Source organism: Schistocerca piceifrons, chromosome 3 (genome assembly GCF_021461385.2).
Source record: "Schistocerca piceifrons isolate TAMUIC-IGC-003096 chromosome 3, iqSchPice1.1, whole genome shotgun sequence".
NCBI lineage: Eukaryota > Metazoa > Arthropoda > Insecta > Orthoptera > Acrididae > Schistocerca > Schistocerca piceifrons.
This window is the reverse complement of record NC_060140.1, coordinates 32,946,327-32,965,185: the sequence shown is the minus strand read 5'-3', so window position 1 is coordinate 32,965,185 and position 18,859 is coordinate 32,946,327. Positions and strand designations below refer to the sequence as shown.

At 40.0% G+C, this 18,859-nt stretch overlaps 1 protein-coding gene across 1 annotated transcript in view; it reads left to right on the top strand.

The window, feature by feature from the left end:
- LOC124789771 (F-actin-uncapping protein LRRC16A) overlaps positions 1 to 18,124 on the top strand; it is a 524,837-nt gene extending 506,713 nt beyond the window's left edge. The window contains 2 exon segments of the mRNA XM_047257233.1: positions 4,284 to 4,390; positions 17,852 to 18,124. Coding sequence (XP_047113189.1) covers positions 4,284 to 4,390; positions 17,852 to 17,986 — 242 coding nt within the window. The 3' untranslated portion in view covers positions 17,987 to 18,124.
- Positions 18,125 to 18,859: the final 735 nt, after the last annotated feature.

Here is an 18,859-nt window from a genome sequence, read left to right as displayed (position 1 = left end):
GGAATTCCTTACAACATGATGTTTAGAAGAGATCTCCATCCCCTCATACTCTTATGGGTTTCCAGTAATACTTCAGACATTAGTCGAGTGCATGCCTGTTTGGCTGGAAACTTCGTTTGATATCCTTTTTGTTGTGCCTACCTGCAACTCAGCATCTTTGCTATATGGTGAGTAGCAACTATTCTTTTCACAATAGTGTGGTTATTCCATCCTGGATTTTCCATTGTTTAGATACATTGATTGATTGAGGAAAATTATTTTCATTGTGTGTAAGTAAAGTGGCTTGTTAGGAAATTGTTTCCTTCAGAATTAATGGGGACTCCTAATAAAGGAAACCACACAATAATATGTTTATATTGCTGCAGATTGCCACTTAATGTATACTGCACCTTCTTCATAGGTTTGTTTGTGAATCCAGAATTACTTTTAAGTTGAAGTTGTAAACTGTAAGGGAGAAGCTGTTTATAATCCTTTGTCATTCTTTGAGACTTGTGATATGTTAATTAGTTAGTTAATTAATCAATATTCCATAGATCATTTGCAAAATTTCCATGAAATGTATGTGTTTACAAGATATGAATACATGTTAATTTGAACCTTCAAAACAGTTTCCCACAAATGTCATACACGTTGAGTCAAAACTCTTCTGACACGCTTTCTCCAATATCGATCGATGTTGTTTTGACATAAGGATGCTGTAAATCTCTAATGGCACATGACAATTTTTTTGGTATCTAACCATAATTACCTTTTTGACAGTATAACACCTTGAATACCAGCACATTGGCACAAATGAATGTAATGTGTATCTGTGTCGAGTTCACAAAGAAAATGTTGAATTATATTGTTAACAATATACATAAATGCCATCTCCCCTTTTTGCGCTTTGCACTTTGGTTAGAAGGCATGTGACAATGACTCTACAATTACTATGTATGGGTCAGCGCAGTCGTTCTGTTTAGAAACACAACACATATTCAGTATTAGATGCATTTGCACTGCTGAGCAGGTATCCCCACAAGAAAAGTACTCCAGCTCAAACAGCTACAACTGAATAAAAACAATTTTAAAAAACGGCAGTGTACCTGCTCAGACACACACTAAAGATAATTTTCTTGTAAAACTATGCTTTGTTTTATAATTGATGTTTGAAGAAACAGTATCATCTAACAGACATTTATGACCATCAGATTCACAAGAGTCATAAACGAGGTATTATTTGACAACAAAAACCAAGCATATGCTTTGAAACAGTAGATGTTAACACAAACATAGAGCCATATTTACCAATAAAAAGTTGCTATACTTTCTTGCCATGTGTGCAACAGTATATGTTGACACATGCAGAGAGCCATATTTCCCAGTAAGAAGTTACTATACTTTCTTGCCTTATTTGCCATCAAAATGTAGATGTATAGTTTGACTGAAGTGATTAAAAACACAACTGATTGGAAAACTTACGAAAATCTGAATACTATAAACCCTGTAGCTTTTGATATTGCATTATTTCTGTGGGATCTTGCTCACTCGTCTCGTATAGGTTGTGTAAAGGCTGCTGCGTTCTCAGAATGCTATACAACAATTCAAGCAAAATCACATTAATAGTTTTTATCACAAATAAGAAGATTGACAATACATAACTTTGAATTTACAATGGTGTCGCCAGCGATGGGCACCATGCAAATAAGACAGATTCCTTTGCTATATATAGTCTTCATGCAAGTTTTTCACACAGTTTGTGGATCAGTAATAACGGCTATCATAGTGCTCTCATTTATTACTGTGCTAATACTGTCCGGCCGAGGCTGGCAGGAGCGGTGCTTATATTTTCTTCGGCTAGAGGGCGCTCCTGTCGTGGTGCGGTCCTTGTCAGCGGGCTATTGGCTGATGATGCTCACCACCTTCTTTGCTCTTACGATCTTCGTCTATGTGCCGGCGCTTGTCGATACGCTGGAATAATTTTGGTGTACGTACATGGAAAGTGATGTATATCGTGTCCACGTGTTGCCCCTGAGAACTGTGTGTACTGTTCAGTTCCACTCCTCCATTTGTAATGATGTGGAAATTAGTGAGGTGTGGAGCTTTAAGGTTTCCTTGTCCACTTATACCTGCCATCGTTCACTGAATGTATCCAGTATTATGACAGGTTACATTTTTGGTTAACAATTGTAGTTGCTTTATTGGTGGCAATTGCTTCATTGGTGTCCTTGCCGTGCTATTTGTTAACGTATGTCTTGTGACTCTTCTCTGTTTCCTGTTAATATAACTACTTTCTTTGTTGTCATTTGCTACATTCTCATGACAGATGGGCCATAAAGTCACTCTTTTCATACTTTTCTCCCACAGCATCAGAAAAAAAACTTCATCCTGAAATGTCTTTAAAACAATATTCAATTAGGATACTACCTCAGAAACTGAACATGTATTAAAAAGTATAAATTAAAGCAGGTTATTTAGTCACTATCGGTTCCTTTGTAACTGAGGAGATTAATATAGAATACAGTTGGTTGAAATTAAATGACAATTATAAGAAAACTTAAAGGATGTACCCTCAGAGATCAAATACAAAACGGTACTATAAGAGAACAACTTAACATATACTATATAAATGAGAAGTAGAGAAAGAATCAAACAATGGAAAATTGAGGCTGGAATGTAACAATATTATGAAATGTAATATGGAGACAACAGATCAGCAGAATGAGGGAAGAACAGATTAGTTAAACAAGTAATCAGTTTTTTCCATCTTTCCTTCGTTGCTTGAAAATTAATGGAAGTATGTTCCATCTTTGCAACCAAATGAAAGACAGTTGCTGTACACATTTTGCTTCTTTTATGTGTGAAACATCTTCAGTGGTGATTTTCGAAGTTGCCAGTCCACGTGTGTGGTTGTGGAAATGTTTGCTCAGTCCTCATACTAGAGATGGCCCATTTCTGATGGTTTTTGTTGTAAATTTATTACAGTACTTTTTTGTACTTTTCTTTGTGCTTTGAATGTAAATGTGTTCAACACACAAGGAAATGTGCGAATGAAATGTTGTAATAAATGTGGGTGAAAAACGCCAGAAATTGGCCTCTGAAATTTGGGGACCGAGTAAACACACCAGCAGGACCACACATGTGGACTTTCAAAATTGAAAGTCACCACTGAAGATGTTTCATAAATAAAAGAAGTGAAATGCGTATGGCAAAAGACAAACTGACCTTCATTTATTTGCAAAGACAGAACATACTTCCATGGAGTAATCATTCCTATAACTTATGGGCATGCAGCTGGGTGATGTTTGCATCAACTGCTGATGTTCCAACAGGTGAACACGCTGTCATTTTTGAGGTGGATTAAGAGACTGTTGTCGATAAGAACCATGTATAGAGCATAAATGTGACGCACACTTACAATAACTGAGCAAATCTGCCTAGGTACTGTCATCCTGTGGAATATGACAACATAGAGATTCTGGTGTGAACTTTCAGCAGTTGCTATAGTGTTATCAAGGAAGCAGCTGTGATTAAAGTAGCGAGTGACATAAATAGACACAGAGATTTTTTGCTTAAGTTCTTCCTGGAATCTCTGCCTCTCCCTGGCCAAATTACAGAATGACAAAATTAATGCTACATACTTATCTGTTGTTAATTAATATTCACTTTCGATAAACATATCCTGTATTATGGTTCTTGGTGAGTGTAGCCTCACATACTGAGGTTTTAAATTTCTTTGCAGAGCACTCTCTCATTGCAGGTGTACACCTGTGAAATATGTGCTTGAAAGATGTCACCTGTCTGCATTCATGTAAGTTGTGTGAGCGTTTTGTATGCCATGAGAAACTTGAGTTTCAAGTAGTGAATTATAAACCAATAGCAAAAAGACATGTCATATGGCTGAGGAACAGGTAGTTTCTGTGGAGACACAACAGGCTGTAAGCCGGCTCCATGAAGTGAAGAATAATATAGTATCAAGATGTAGCCATACCATGTCCTATCTTAAATTCACTGAGAACAAATTTTCAGTTCCAACATGTAAAATAATTAATTACACAGGTTTTTTTAAGTACAGTGGTACAAAGCTGAGCTTGTGTCCACAGCATTTGGTGAGTAAAAATTACCTTGCATTCAACATGTAGCATTGTAACAGAAAATGATTGCATGAGGCAAGCGCAATGCTTATGAACTTTTTCTTTTTTTTAAATTCTTTTCTTCTTAATTTCTTCCTGTCTTGTAGTAATTGCTTACAGTATTTTTATTTATATTTGCTTTTGCTGAGCTATTGTCATTGTTGCCACTAGAAAATGTATCTGTCAGCTGCACGGCTGGCTCTGAAGCCCCTCTCCGCTCTCGCAACTTCATGCATTTGACTCGGAGAAGTGATGGACCATCCTCCACTGAAACAAAGGTAACTAATTCCTTTGCATATGTGCTTCATTATAGTAGCTTTTGTAATATCAAAATGACAATAACTAACGTGTTTAAGGCTGTATTCATTTCTTTTCTTTATAAAATGAATTTTAAGTGAGATGACGTGACTCTCATTACTTCTCTCCATTTTCTTTCTGTGAACAGATTTCTAATGTTTAGGTGTTAAGGCAGATTGAGAAGAAGTGGGTTGCTGCTTCTCTTGGGGTTTCTTTTTGTTCCATTTCCATGTAGGCAATGAGAAGGATGACTGCTCCCTTTTCTGCTTTACATTTCATATATTGTTAATAAGCACATGGTCGCTAGCTGAAAACATACTCAGATACATTGGTGGTGGTTGAGGGTAGGTAACTACTTTTTGGGTTTTAATTTAGCCGCAATTTACACAGTTGTTCAGAGCACCATTAGCAGAGTCTGCGATATTTACTTATACCCATACTCTGTAAACCACTGTGAAATGGATGACAGAGGGTACTTCCCATTGAGCCACACATCAGATTTTCTTTGCATTCCATTCCCAAACAGACCGTGAGAAGAATGCTTAAATACCTCTCTGTGACCTGTATTTATCATTTAAATTAGATACACTCAAAATCCTAAGCTTGTCGTTCGGATCTCTACAAAAGTGGCATGTAAGGGGTTAAATATATTTTGGGGTTCCCCAATTAAAAATTTATAAGTAGACTTTTGTGCCAATGGTCTTGCCACAATGGTAACACTGTTTTCCGTCAGATCACCGAAGTTAAGCACTGTCGGGTTTGGCTAGCACTCGGATGGATCACTGTCCGGGTCTGCTGAGTGCTGTTGGCAAGTGGGGTGCACTCAACCTTTGTGTGGCCAATTGAGGAGCTACTTGATTGAGAAGCAGTGGCACCGGTCACGAAAACTGACAGTGGCCATGAGACCGATTTGCTGACCATGTGCCCCTCCAGACCTGCATTCGGTGATGTCTAAGGGCTGAGGATGACATGGCAGCTGGTTGGGATCCAAGCTTTCACAACAAACTGTTGCCTCATCAGGAAAGAGGGAAGGAGAGGGAAAGACGAAACGATGCGGGTTTTAAGGGAGAGGGTAAGGAGTCATTCCAATCCCGGGAGCGGAAAGACTTACCTTAGGGGGAAAAAAGGGGTATACACTCGCGCACACACACACACACACACACACACACACACACACACACACATATCCATCCGCACATACACAGACACAACCAGACATTTGTAAAGGCAAAGAGTTTGGGCAGAGATGTCAGTCGAGGCGGAAGTACAGAGGCAAAGATGTTGTTGAAAGACAGGTGAGGTATGAGTGGCGGCAAATTGAAATTAGCGGAGATTGAGGCCTGGCGGGTAATGAGAAGAGAGGATATACTGAAGGGCAAGTTCCCATCTCCGGAGTTCTGACAGGTTGGTGTTAGTGGGAAGTATCCAGATAACCCGGACGGTGTAACACTGTGCCAAGATGTGCTGGCTGTGCACCAAGGCATGTTTAGCCACAGGGTGATCCTCATTACCAACAAACACTGTCTGCCTGTGTCCATTCATGCGAATGGACAGTTTGTTGCTGGTCATTCCCACATAGAAAGCTTCACAGTGTAGGCAGGTCAGTTGGTAAATCATGTGGGTGCTTTCACACGTGGCTCTGCCTTTGATCGTGTACACCTTCCGGGTTACAGGACTGGAGTAGGTGGTGGTGGGAGGGTGCATGGGACCTTAAAAAACCTTAATCCTACTCCCAACATCACCACTGCTGAAGCCCAGGCTATCCGTGATCTGAAGGCTGACCGATCCATCGTCATTCTTCCGGCGGACAAGGGTTCCACAACCGTGGTAGTGGATCGTCGGGAGTATGTGGCTGAGGGACTGCGTCAGCTTTCAGACAACACTACATACAAAATTTGCCAAGGTAATCCCATTCCTGATGTCCAGGCGGAGCTTCAAGGAATCCTCAGAACCTTAGACCCCTACAAAACCTTTCACCTGCCTCCATCAACCTCCTGACCCCACCGACACCCCCCCCCCCCCCCCCACCTTCTACCTTCTTCCTAAAATTCACAAACCCAATCATCCCAGCCGTCCCATTGTAGCTGGCTACCAAGTCCCCCACAGAACGTATCTCTGCCTATGTAGATCAACACCTTCAACCCATTACATGCAGTCTCCCATCCTTCATCAAAGACACCAACCACTTTCTTGAACACCTGGAATCCTTACCCAATCTGTTACCCCTGGAAACCATCCTTGTAACCATTGATGCCACTTCCTTATACACAAATATTCCGCACGTCCAGGGCCTCGCTGCGATGGAGCACTTCCTTTCACACCGATCACCTGCCACCCTACCAAAAACCTCTTTCCTCATTACCTTAGCCAGCTTCATCCTGACCCACAACTTCTTCACTTTCGAAGGCCAGACATACCAACAATTAAAGGGAACAGCCATGGGCACCAGGATGGTCCCCTCGTACACCAACCTATTCATGGGTCGCTTAGAGGAAGCCTTCTTGGTTACCCAGGCCTGCCAACCCAAAGTTTGGTACAGATTTATTGTGACATCTTCATGATCTGGACTCACAGTGAAGAAGAACTCCAGAATTTCCTCTCCAACCTCAACTCTTTTGGTTCCATCAGATTCACCTGGTCCTACTCCAAATCCCATGCCACTTTCCTTGACGTTGACCTCCACCTGTCCAATGGCCAGCTTCACACGACCGTCCACATCAAACCCACCAACAAGCAACAGTACCTCCATTATGACAGCTGCCACTCATTCCACATCAAACGGTCCCTTCCCTACAGCCTAGGTCTTCGTGGCAAACGAATCTGCTCCAGTCCGGAATCCCTGAACCATTACACCAACGATCTGAAAACAGCTTTCGCACCCTGCAACTACCCTCCCGACCTGGTACAGAAGCAAATAACCAGAGCCACTTCCTTACCTCCTCAAACCCAGAACCTTCCACAGAAGAACCCCAAAAGTGCCCCACTTGTGACAGGATACTTTCCGGGACTGGACCAGACTCTGAATGTGGCTCTCCAGCAGGGATACGACTTCCTCACATCCTGCCCTGAAATGAGATCCATCCTTCATGAAATCCTCCCCACTACACCAAGAGTGTCTTTCCGCCGTCCACCTAACCTTCGTAACCTGTTAGTTCATCCCTATGAAATCCCCAAATCACCTTCCCTACCCTCTGGCTCCTACCCTTGTAACCACCCCCGGTGTAAAACCTGTCCCATGCACCCTCCCACCACCACCTACTCCAGTCCTGTAACCCGGAAGGTGTACACGATCAAAGGCAGAGCCACGTGTGAAAGCACCCACGTGATTTACCAACTGACTTGCCTACACTGTGAAGCTTTCTATGTGGGAATGACCAGCAACAAACTGTCCATTCGCATGAATGGACACAGGCAGACAGTGTTTGTTGGTAATGAGGATCAGCCTGTGGCTAAACATGCCTTGGTGCACGGCCAGCACATCTTGGCACAGTGTTACACCGTCCGTGTCATCTGGATACTTCCCACTAACACCAACCTGTCAGAACTCCGGAGATGGGAACTTGCCCTTCAGTATATCCTCTCTTCTCGTTATCCACCAGGCCTCAATCTCCGCTAATTTCAATTTGCCGCCGCTCATACCTCACCTGTCTTCAATAACATCTTTGCCTCTGTACTTCCGCCTCGACTGATATCTCTGCCCAAACTCTTTGCCTTTACAAATGCCTGCTTGTGTCTGTGTATGTGCGGATGGATATGTGTGTGTGTGCGCGCGAGTGTATACCCCTTTTTTCCCCCTAAGGTAAGTCTTTCCGCTCCCGGGATTGGAATGACTCCTTACCCTCTCCCTTAAAACCCACATCGTTTTGTCTTTCCCTCTCCTTCCCTCTTTCCTGATGAGGCAACAGTTTGTTGCGAAAGCTTGAATTTCATGTGTATGTTTGTTTGTGTGTCTATCGACCTGCCAGCACTTTCATTCGGTAAGTCACATCATCTGTGTTTTTAGATATATTTTTCCCACGTGGAATGTTTCCCTCTATTATATTCATATCATTAATTTGAACCCAACAATCACGTTTGTTATTGTCACTGTCGCATTTTGAAATCTTTCCTGTCATCTTATTTTCTCTTTCTGTTTTTGCAAGTAGTTTCACTTTGTATTCACCTTCTCCTCTTTACCGAATCTACCATACAATTTTATCCCTCCTATATATACTCAATAATACGTAACCCACATCCAAACCGTAACCAAAAAAAAATTTTTTTTTCTTCCGCTTTCAACAATACTGCTGCTACAAAATCCACCGTTTCCAGTTCACAAAGAGTTCCTTTCAGCTATTAAACAGCCATTTCGGCTAGTTCCAATAACTTTCGCTTTTTTTCCATTTCCGTTTTTCCCACATCACTGATCTTTTGTAGCCGCTTCCCATAGGTTTTAACGTCATTATTTCTTCGTCAGACAATTGTTAGCCTCATTTTCACAATCTGCCGCCACAAAACCACTCCTTTTAATACATTTACACGCAATTTTACCGAATTGCTCCACCCTTTAACGTGTTTTGGCAGCAACACAACCACATAACCTTTGTGCACATCGTTGTCTACCAACCCAAGTTCACCACAGGATCAACATAGCCCAGCTATAACCAACACCTTTTCGAATTTTTTCACACCAGATCTCCAGTTGCTTTCTAGTTCACCTTATCTCTCGCCATATATTTTTATTTTCATTTTAATTTCAGACTCATGTTACACTTTCCACCTTCTAATACCATGTCACCCTCACAACATCCCCACAACGACCCCATTAAATTTTATTTACATTCCCTCCGCAAACATGCCTTCGCCCTAGCCAGATTACTCTCCCATATTTTATTTTCTCAGGCTTGTCTGACATTTGGCATTACCCCCAAAGGCCTCACACTATAAGTTCCCATCTCTGGCTGTAATCCTTCTTTCCATCAGTCCCTATACCAGTTCCAAACTGAACAATCCATCGCCCTCACCCACCTAATCCTTCACCTACACATCAACTCAGCCAATGAACACACCTGTCAACTCCTGTCCTTAATAAAAGTCCTCAATCTTTCCTCTCCCACATCCACACCGGCTGTTCAGAGCATCCTCCTACAGGCCAACCGCAAATCAGAACAGCATGCCACCCTCCACCTCAAAAAAACTATCCAATCTCCTGGTTTCCCACCTCCGGAAAGGCAACTCACTCACCCTTCACAACCTTTCCAGCAAACCTCAACCTCCTCTCATTGCACACAGACCCAGTCTCTCCCATCTACTCAATCACCCACTTCCAGCTCCACTCCCCCCAAAACCTCAAAATTCCAATCAACGCAATCTGGAACCACAACACCCTAATTCAGTAGTTAACCTTTCCTCCAAACCTCTCTCCCAATCCGAAACCTCTGTCCTATCCAAAGGCCTCACCTTCAGCCCCACTCCCAGATTCAACCAAACAGCTCTTGTCCCGAAGACAGGATTAGATTAATTACAGGATGCAGAGAGGCATTTAAGGAATTGTATCCCTTATTGAAGGTTATAATGTACAGATATTAATAGGATCAGAAAGTTGGTTGAATTCAGAAGTGAGTAGTAATCAAATATTAATTCAGATTGGAATATTTATCAAAAGATTAGATTAGTCACCAATGGTGGTGGGATATTGATTGCAGTGAAGAATTTGATAATGTCTAGTGAGGTTATCGTGGATTCCATATGTGAATTAATTTGGGTGAAGTTAAGCATCGAAGGTGGGACAGAAATGATAACTGGATGGTTTTATAGACCACCTGAATTAGAAGCTGTAGTGATAGAGCTCTTCAGAAAGGACTTGCAGAATTTCATGATACAGGGTACCTGGAACTTCCCAAGTATAGAGTGAGAGAGTCATGCTATCAAAACTGGTGCCAGAGGCAGGGATTCATGTGACATTATTCTGTAAGTCTCGTCTGAAAATTACTTCAAGCAAAGATAAGACAGTGACAGTATATATGACAATGGGTGTTGCAAGAAATGTTAAGAAACTTGGGAAAATATTTTTGCTTAGAAAGAGTGACAGGATACAAAGTGCAGTGTACCCGAGTAGTCAACATCAAATATTCAGAAGCTGGAGATGTGGAGCTCAGATGGAAAAAGTTTAAAAGCATCGTTCAGTATGCCCTCGACAAGTATATTCTGATCAAGGTCTTAAGGGATGGGAAAGACCAACTGTGGTTTAATAGCTCTGTTAAAAAAATTGCTATGTAAACAGAGAAAGAGCTTCATCACAGATTCAAGAGAAGTTAAAATGTAACTGGCAAACAAAAGCTTGTAGTGACCCGCAGCCACCTACCATGTACGTTTGTGTTAGTGCACGAGTGTCAAATTTTTGCACGTCCGTCAGCAGTTCCGTGCCCAACGCCAGGGGCACTGGATTTATTCACGTGAAGCGTGAATAATTTATTCCTTGTTTTTGTTACCTTTTGTATGTGTTTGGTAACGCCAGCAATGAGGAGATCACTGATCTGTTGCACATTTCTAGAATCGTGAGCTCTGTATTTTAGTGCTACATACAGAAATAAGGTTCCATCGTTTAGTTTAACGTATTGTGGTTATTGTGGTGTTCGCATTATTTTTGTAGCAGGCATGGTGGAGCTGAATGAAGCGAAAATAAGTGTAAGGAGATCAATAAGAGAAGTGTTCAGTGACTTTGAAAGTAAAATTTTGTAGGCAGTTTGAAATCGTATGTTCAGTCACTCAGAGACCAAATGGCAAGTGAGAGAGAAGGCCGAAGTACTGAATTTGGTGTTCCAATACTGCAGAAAATTTTTGTTAAAGTTCATCTTTAAATAATTGTATGAACTTTGAAATGACAGATATTGAGATAATTGATAGCAGAATAAAAAAAAAATAAATGGAAAAGTGTCAGGACCAGGTGAGACACTTGTAAGATTCTTGAGAGCAGTTGATCTGATGGAATCAATCTACCCTTATCGAAGATTCTACAGAGATTATGTGAAAGAACTTGCTCCCTTTCTACCAGCAGTTTATCATAGGCTGCTGGAGCAATGTGGGGTACCTAGTGACTGGAAAAAGTGTAGGTTGTTCCCATTTTTGAGAAAGGTTGTAGGACGGATGTGCATAATTATCAAATCTTTTGATCATGTATTATGACATTTTTGGAAAAAATATATACCCTCCCCAAAAATCAACGTGGATTTCACAAACAGATATGTTACAAAACTGAGCTCATCCTGTTTCTCCACAAGATCCACAGCGCTATAGACATTGGCACTCAGGTTGATGCCTCAGGTGAGCCTCGACTGCCCTGCAGCACCAGAAGAAAGAAAAAAAATTAATAATAATTGGGGGTGGTGAAGCAAGAGAGATAGAGCTTAGAGCTTATGGAGTATCGGACCAGATTTGTGACTAAGAGTCCTGCAGTCAAGATTTCCTTGCAGATAGAACTCAACACATTGCTCTTAACTGAAAAAATCAACAGGTGTAAAAGTAATTTTGGAAGTACCATAAGGTAGTGTCATAAGACTGTTGCTGTTTACAATGTATATACATAGTCTAGTTGTACAGAGATTCAGGGAGAGCATAAGGGAGCAATTGACAGGAATGGGGGAAATAAATACAGTAGAAGAAGAATGGGTAGCTTTGAGGGATGAAGTAGTGAAGGCAGCAGAGGATCAAGTAGGTAAAAAGACGAGGGCTAGTAGAAATCCTTGGGTAACAGAAGAAATATTGAATTTAATTGATGAAAGGAGAAAATATAAAAATGCAGTAAGTGAAACAGGCAAAAAGGAATACAAACGTCTCAAAAATGAGATCGACAGGAAGTGCAAAATGGCTAAGCAGGGATGGCTAGAGGACAAATGTAAGGATGTAGAGGCCTATCTCACTAGGGGTAAGATAGATAACGCCTACAGGAAAATTAAAGAGACCTTTGGAGATAAGAGAACCACTTGTATGAATATCAAGAGCTCAGATGGAAACCCAGTTCTAAGCAAAGAAGGGAAAGCAGAAAGGTGGAAGGAGTATATAGAGGGTATATACAAGGGCAATGTACTTGAGGACAATATTATGGAAATGGAAGAGGATGTAGATGAAGATGAAATGGGAGATATGATACTGCATGAAGAGTTTGACAGAGCACTGAAAGACCTGAGTCGAAACAAGGCCCCCGGAGTAGACAATATTCCATTGGAACTACTGATGGCCGTGGGAGAGCCAGTCCTGACAAAACTCTACCATCTGGTGAGCAAGATGTATGAAACAGGCGAAATACCCTCAGACTTCAAGAAGAATATAATAATTCCAATCCCAAAGAAAGCAGGTGTTGACAGATGTGAAAATTACCGAACTATCAGCTTAATAAGTCACAGCTGCAAAATACTAACACGAATTCTTTACAGACGAAGGGAAAATCTGGTAGAAGCCAACCTCGGGGAAGATCAGTTTGGATTCTGTAGAAACACTGGAACACGTGAGGCAATACTGACCTTACGACTTATCTTAGAAGAAAGATTAAGGAAAGGCAAACCTACGTTTCTAGCATTTGTAGACTTAGAGAAAGCTTTTGACAATGTTGACTGGAATACTCTCTTTCAAATTCTAAAGGTGGCAGGGGTAAAATACAGGGAGCAAAAGGCTATTTACAATTTGTACAGAAACCAGATGGCAGTTATAAAAGTCCAGGGACATGAAAGGGAAGCAGTGGTTGGGAAGGGAGTAAGACAGGGTTGTAGCCTCTCCCCGATGTTGTTCAATCTGTATATTGAGCAAGCAGTAAAGGAAACAAAAGAAAAATTCGGAGTAGGTATTAAATTTCATGGAGAAGAAATAAAAACTTTGAGGTTTGCCGATGACATTGCAATTCTGTCAGAGACAGCAAAGGACTTGGAAGAGCAGTTGAATGGAATGGACAGTGTCTTGAAAGGAGGATATAAGATGAACATCAACAAAAGCAAAACAAGGATAATGGAATGTAGTCTAATTAAGTCGGGTGATGCTGAGGGAATTAGATCAGGAAATGAGGCACTTAAAGTAGTAAAGGAGTTTTGCTATTTGGGGAGCAAAATAACTGATGATGGTCGAAGTAGAGAGGATATAAAATGATGACTGGCAATGGCAAGGAAAGTGTTTCTGAAGAAGAGAAATTTGTTAACATCCAGTATTGATTTAAGTGTTAGGAAGTCATTTCTGAAAGTATTTGTATGGAGTGTAGCCATGTATGGAAGTGAAACATGGACGATAAATAGTTTGGACAAGAAGAGAATAGAAGCTTTCGAAATGTGGTGCCACAGAAGAATGCTGAAGATTAGATGGGTAGATCACATAACTAATGAGGAAGTATTGAATAGGATTGGGGAGAAGAGAAGTTTGTGGCACAACTTGACCAGAAGAAGGGATCGGTTGGTAGGACATGTTCTGAGGCATCAAGGGATCACCAATTTAGTATTGGAGGGCAGCGTGGAGTGTAAAAATCGTAGAGGGAGACCAAGAGATGAATACACTAAGCAGATTCAGAAGGATGTAGGTTGCAGTAGGTACTGGGAGATGAAAAGGCTTGCACAGGATAGAGTAGCATGGAGAGCTGCATCAAACCAGTCTCAGGACTGAAGACCACAACAACAACAACAACAACAGTCTAGTAAAGTGCATCAGATGCTCTTTAAAGTTGTTTGCAGATGATGAGGGCTTGTCTGTAAGAAGGTAGCAATGCCAGAAGACAGTAGCAATTTGAAGAAGGACCTACAAGAGGATTGATGCATGGTGCAAGGGCTGACAACTAACCCAGAATGCAAATAACAACATATTGTCCATACATACGAAAAGAAATCTACTCTGTAGAACTACATTATTCATGTAAAATTGCTGCAAAAAGTAGCTACTGTAAAATATCTGGTAATATCTATCCAGAGTGGCAGTAAGTGCAATGAACACATAAAACAAATAGTATTAAAAGGAGATGCCAGACTGAGATTTGTAGGAAGAATCATGTCATTCATCCACTGAAGAAGTGGTGAGCAAGACACTTGTTTTACCGGTTCTTGAGCATTGTTCATCAGAGACCCATACAAGATAGGACTGATAGAAGAGAGAGAGGGTGAGAAGATCGAACAAAGAGGGATGTGTTACAGCAAACTCCAGTGGCAGATGACAGAAGAGAGATAATGTGCATTACAGAGAGGTTTTGCTACTGCAATGACGAAGAGTAGTTTCCTGGAAGTGTCGGACAATATACTACCTCACGAGACGACATCAATGAGAAAATTTGATAAATTTAAGCTATTACATAGGCCTATCAACTGTCACTTTTCCCATGCGCTATTCACAAATGGAACAGGGAAGGTGGCAGTCAGTTAGCGATACTAGAACTTATCTCCACCAAACGCTGTCAGGTGGTTTGTGGAGATGTAGATCATTCTTCTTGTTTTCTGTATGTGAGTGGAACAGGAAGAAGTCCTAATAACTGACACAGTGAGAAATAGTTCTAATAACTGGTCAACTGGGAAATACACCTTGTCATGCACTTTTGCAGAGTATAGACAGAGATGCAGATGCTATCAATGCAGCAATGCCTGTCATTTCTACCTGCTACTGAAACCCTGTAGTCATTTCATTTCACATCCTCATAAATTGTTACAAGCTGAAGCTTGTATGATTTGACTGATTCCTATTGTGAATCTTTGCTGTTGTAGTCATAGGATATTATGTTTTGTGAAGTGCAAAATTTTACAATATTGAATGTTTAAATCTAGTTACCAATCTTTTCACCAATTTGGAATCTTATCACAGCTGTGTCCTCTTTATTAAACACAGTCAGACAAGATTCATTTGATACTCCATACAATCCATAACTTAGTAAGAGTGTCAGTATGGTATCTCAGAAGTGAAGTAATACTGCATGTAATTGATTACCTTAATCCATGGCTTTCATGAAGCCGTGTGAGGAAAGTGGAAGTTGGGTTTCATATGATCAGTATTTTTGGAATCTGTGCTGGTTGGCATTGAGCGGGTCATTCTGTTCAAGATATCTTATTGTATTTTAGCTAGAAATTGTTCTAAAATTTTACAGCTGATGGAGGTCAGTAAAACTGGAGGATAGTTTTGTGCATCACTTTTGCTGCCATTCCTGTAGATGTGTCCTCTGGTGTCATCCACTGACTGGGCACAGCTCTGTTTTCAGTGGATCTGTGGTATGTTGTAGTGAAGAGAATGGCTCTGCTGCAAAATCTGTAGAGAAACTCATGGGAATTCCATTGGGCCCTGAAGCTTTGTTTGGGTATATTTCTGTATGTTTCTTTGTAAAGTGAGATTTTAAATCAGGTTACATTATCTCTACATTTATTTTTCTACCCTCAAATTCAGATCCTGTGTCATCTATGAGTCTCTGGACGCTAATTTTGGTGACACTGACTGCATTCGTGTATGACCAGAATTTGTTTGGTTTTTGTGAGAAGTCTTCCCACATGATTCTGCTATAACAGTGATTGAAGATTAAATGTATTGTCCTGTTGACAGCCAAACATGTTTCATTCAGCATCTCTCTATCTATAAACCTATGCTTTGTTTTACACCTCTGTACAGTAGTCTTCGTTTATTTACAGCTACTGATATTGTTGTTGGTACAGTTGTCTCGTAGTCACTGACACAAGTTTCAGTTTGGATGTTCTTAAAGAGATTAGGGGTATATGTTGCCATTAGATGCAAAATACATTTCTGTCATGAATCATCTTCCGTGCCATCTGTTCTGATAATATTTTTGGAGATAACATATAGTTTTTTTGCAGGATGTATTTGCCTTGCTCATCACTTATAAAACTGTAATTTTTGCTGTCAATGGATGGATGACTAAAGTCTGTTTCAGTAATGACAGTCTGATTGGAAAACCTGTGTATTATCAACCTGACGACTAAAAGTTTTCATTTACTTGCTGCAAGGAGGAGAGAGGTGTTGAATCTCCCTGTTGAAATGGACCTTGTTAAAATGTTTTGCTCACCATGCTACTGACTCTTGCCCAGGGATCTCATGTGCAGTTTTAATTTCTATCATGGCAGATTTTGGTGATAAATACCCCAGTAGTTCATCCTCTTAATATGTTCTTATATTTACGCCAAAAATCTTACTGTTGTCAGTTTCAAATCTCGGACAGCTTTTAGTCCGTAGTGTTAAGCGATCTCCACTGCTTTTTAGGAGTAATGGTTCCTCAGGGACTTTGCGAAGAATGCTTTGGCAGTTGATCCCTGGGATTGCAAGTCATTTGCGAGGGACATTTATTTTGGTCTTACACTAGTACTTCAGGGTTTTGTTCAGATATTATTTTGTGGATTGTAAGGAGAGTTGCCTAGTCTGAAAAACCCCTGTATACATACAACACAATCAACTGTCTGGGGTTCCTACAGTTCTGAAACCCTGCGACACAAGGTCAGAAAATTATAGTATTCTGATAAACTAAAAAATTTCGGGTTGTTTCAGTTTTGTTAGATTTAATTATGGCAAAATGTGAGTAGGTTAAATCTCCTGTAGTAATCCCAAATGCGTGGAATTTTTTGTCCACATATTAATAATACCGTGACATACTGCAAAGTCACGAACAGAATACAAATAGGAGAAGGAGTAGAGGTAACCGCATTATTGAAAATTTTTGAAATTTCTTCAGACATAACTTATACAAAACTGCATCGCAGTGACAATGTAGCCACGTACGTGTATTTGCTTATACGAGTTAGCCTTCAAGGAGGACATTGTCCGAAACATCAGCCACATTTGCAGTCCCATTTTTGTGCCTGTTGTCTGATCAGTGGCTCAACTATACAGTCAGTAGTTACCTTTACTCATTCTAAATGTTAATAATATCTTGATGGCAGTATATGTTAACAGGTCCCTTTATTAATAAAGGAGGTCAGTGCTGCTAGCCGTTGATGACATTACATACACAAGAATGACACAAATGAATAAGCTTCTATGTGTCTGCCTAACAAAAAATGTTCTATAAATATTCAGCTGCAGAAACCATTGAATTACATATGTACTAAACCAATGTGGAAAGCTACTAAGCATTTGTTTGTTGTCAGTCATATTTATTCCAAAGTAATTTTTTCACGTTTCATCTGGACCTTTTGTTGATTATTTTCTGTTCATTGCTAGAAGACAACCTGCCAAATAAAAAGGAATAGTTATTAACAGAATAAAATATTGAACATTCACAAGTGTGTTATTGATTTGTTACTAATTTTCTGTCTGCTACACCAACTCAAAACAAGCCCATTTTTTGAAGTGGTAGATCAGTATGTACATTTTTTGAACATTTGTAGTGAAATTTATCTTCAAATATAAAAGGTAGGCTCAATATTAGTAACTATGATATTGAAAAAACTGCCTAACAGTAATGCCTGATAGGATTCGTTTACCTAACACAATTGTTTTATCCTTGTTTTAAGGAAGTTCTGGAGAGCTCGGTTGAAGATAATGGGATACTTGAAAGGAAGATAGAAATTGTTACCTCAAGGAAGAAGAGACAAAGCTATGTGCTGAACTCCCAGTATGCATTTGACGAAGATGTAGTAGATGTCTGACAGCACTTACAACTTCAAAACATTATTTTTTATTTTGTGTACTGAGTTACATTGAACATCATTCCTCTTCCCCACTCTCTCTGGCATATTGCCAGATGACTGATGTAAAAATGTTTTAGCTTATTCACTGACTTGTTATAGTTAAAAAGAATTTTATTATCAGTATAGTGAAAGTATTTTATATGCAGTAAACTGTGCGCTTTTTGGCATTCATACTGCCAGATCATTTGTGTGTGCTTGTGTGTGTGTGTGTGTGTGTGTGTGTGTGTGTGTGTGTGTGTGTGTGTGTGTTTCCACAGATGTACTACACATTGTCATAACAATATCTGCAGAGCTGAAATAATATTATTGGTTTTAAATCAGCATTTTTTTCTGAGATATTTATTAGAATTTTATTTTTCATGGTTAATGGGTTTTGTAAATTATGATTAAAAGCCCATAGTGAGTGTTACAATGGAATGTTCATATTATCACAGTTCTAATTTGACTCTGCACTCATGGTTAAGTTATGAAACAGTTCTTTTACAATGACATCTAAGATGTATTACAGAATTACATCCCTCTTCTTACTAATTCAGTTCCATTATAGGTATATTCTGTTTTACAATGTGAAGTGACGCTGTATTTCACTTTTGTTGTTTATTGCTCTCAGTTAATATTTCCCACCATGTCATATTTGCTCTTAGAATTTCAGTGATGCTTGAATTCACAGTTCCATGATGGCAAACCTGTTCCTGTGGTGTTTTCACTCTTTCTTTTATTCTTGTAAGGGGCTGCTCTGCTAATTTTGGATCAACTTAAGAGGAACTAGCTTTTCTCCAATCTTTAACAGAGATTTTGTATGTGGTTACTAGGTACACCTACTGAACCACT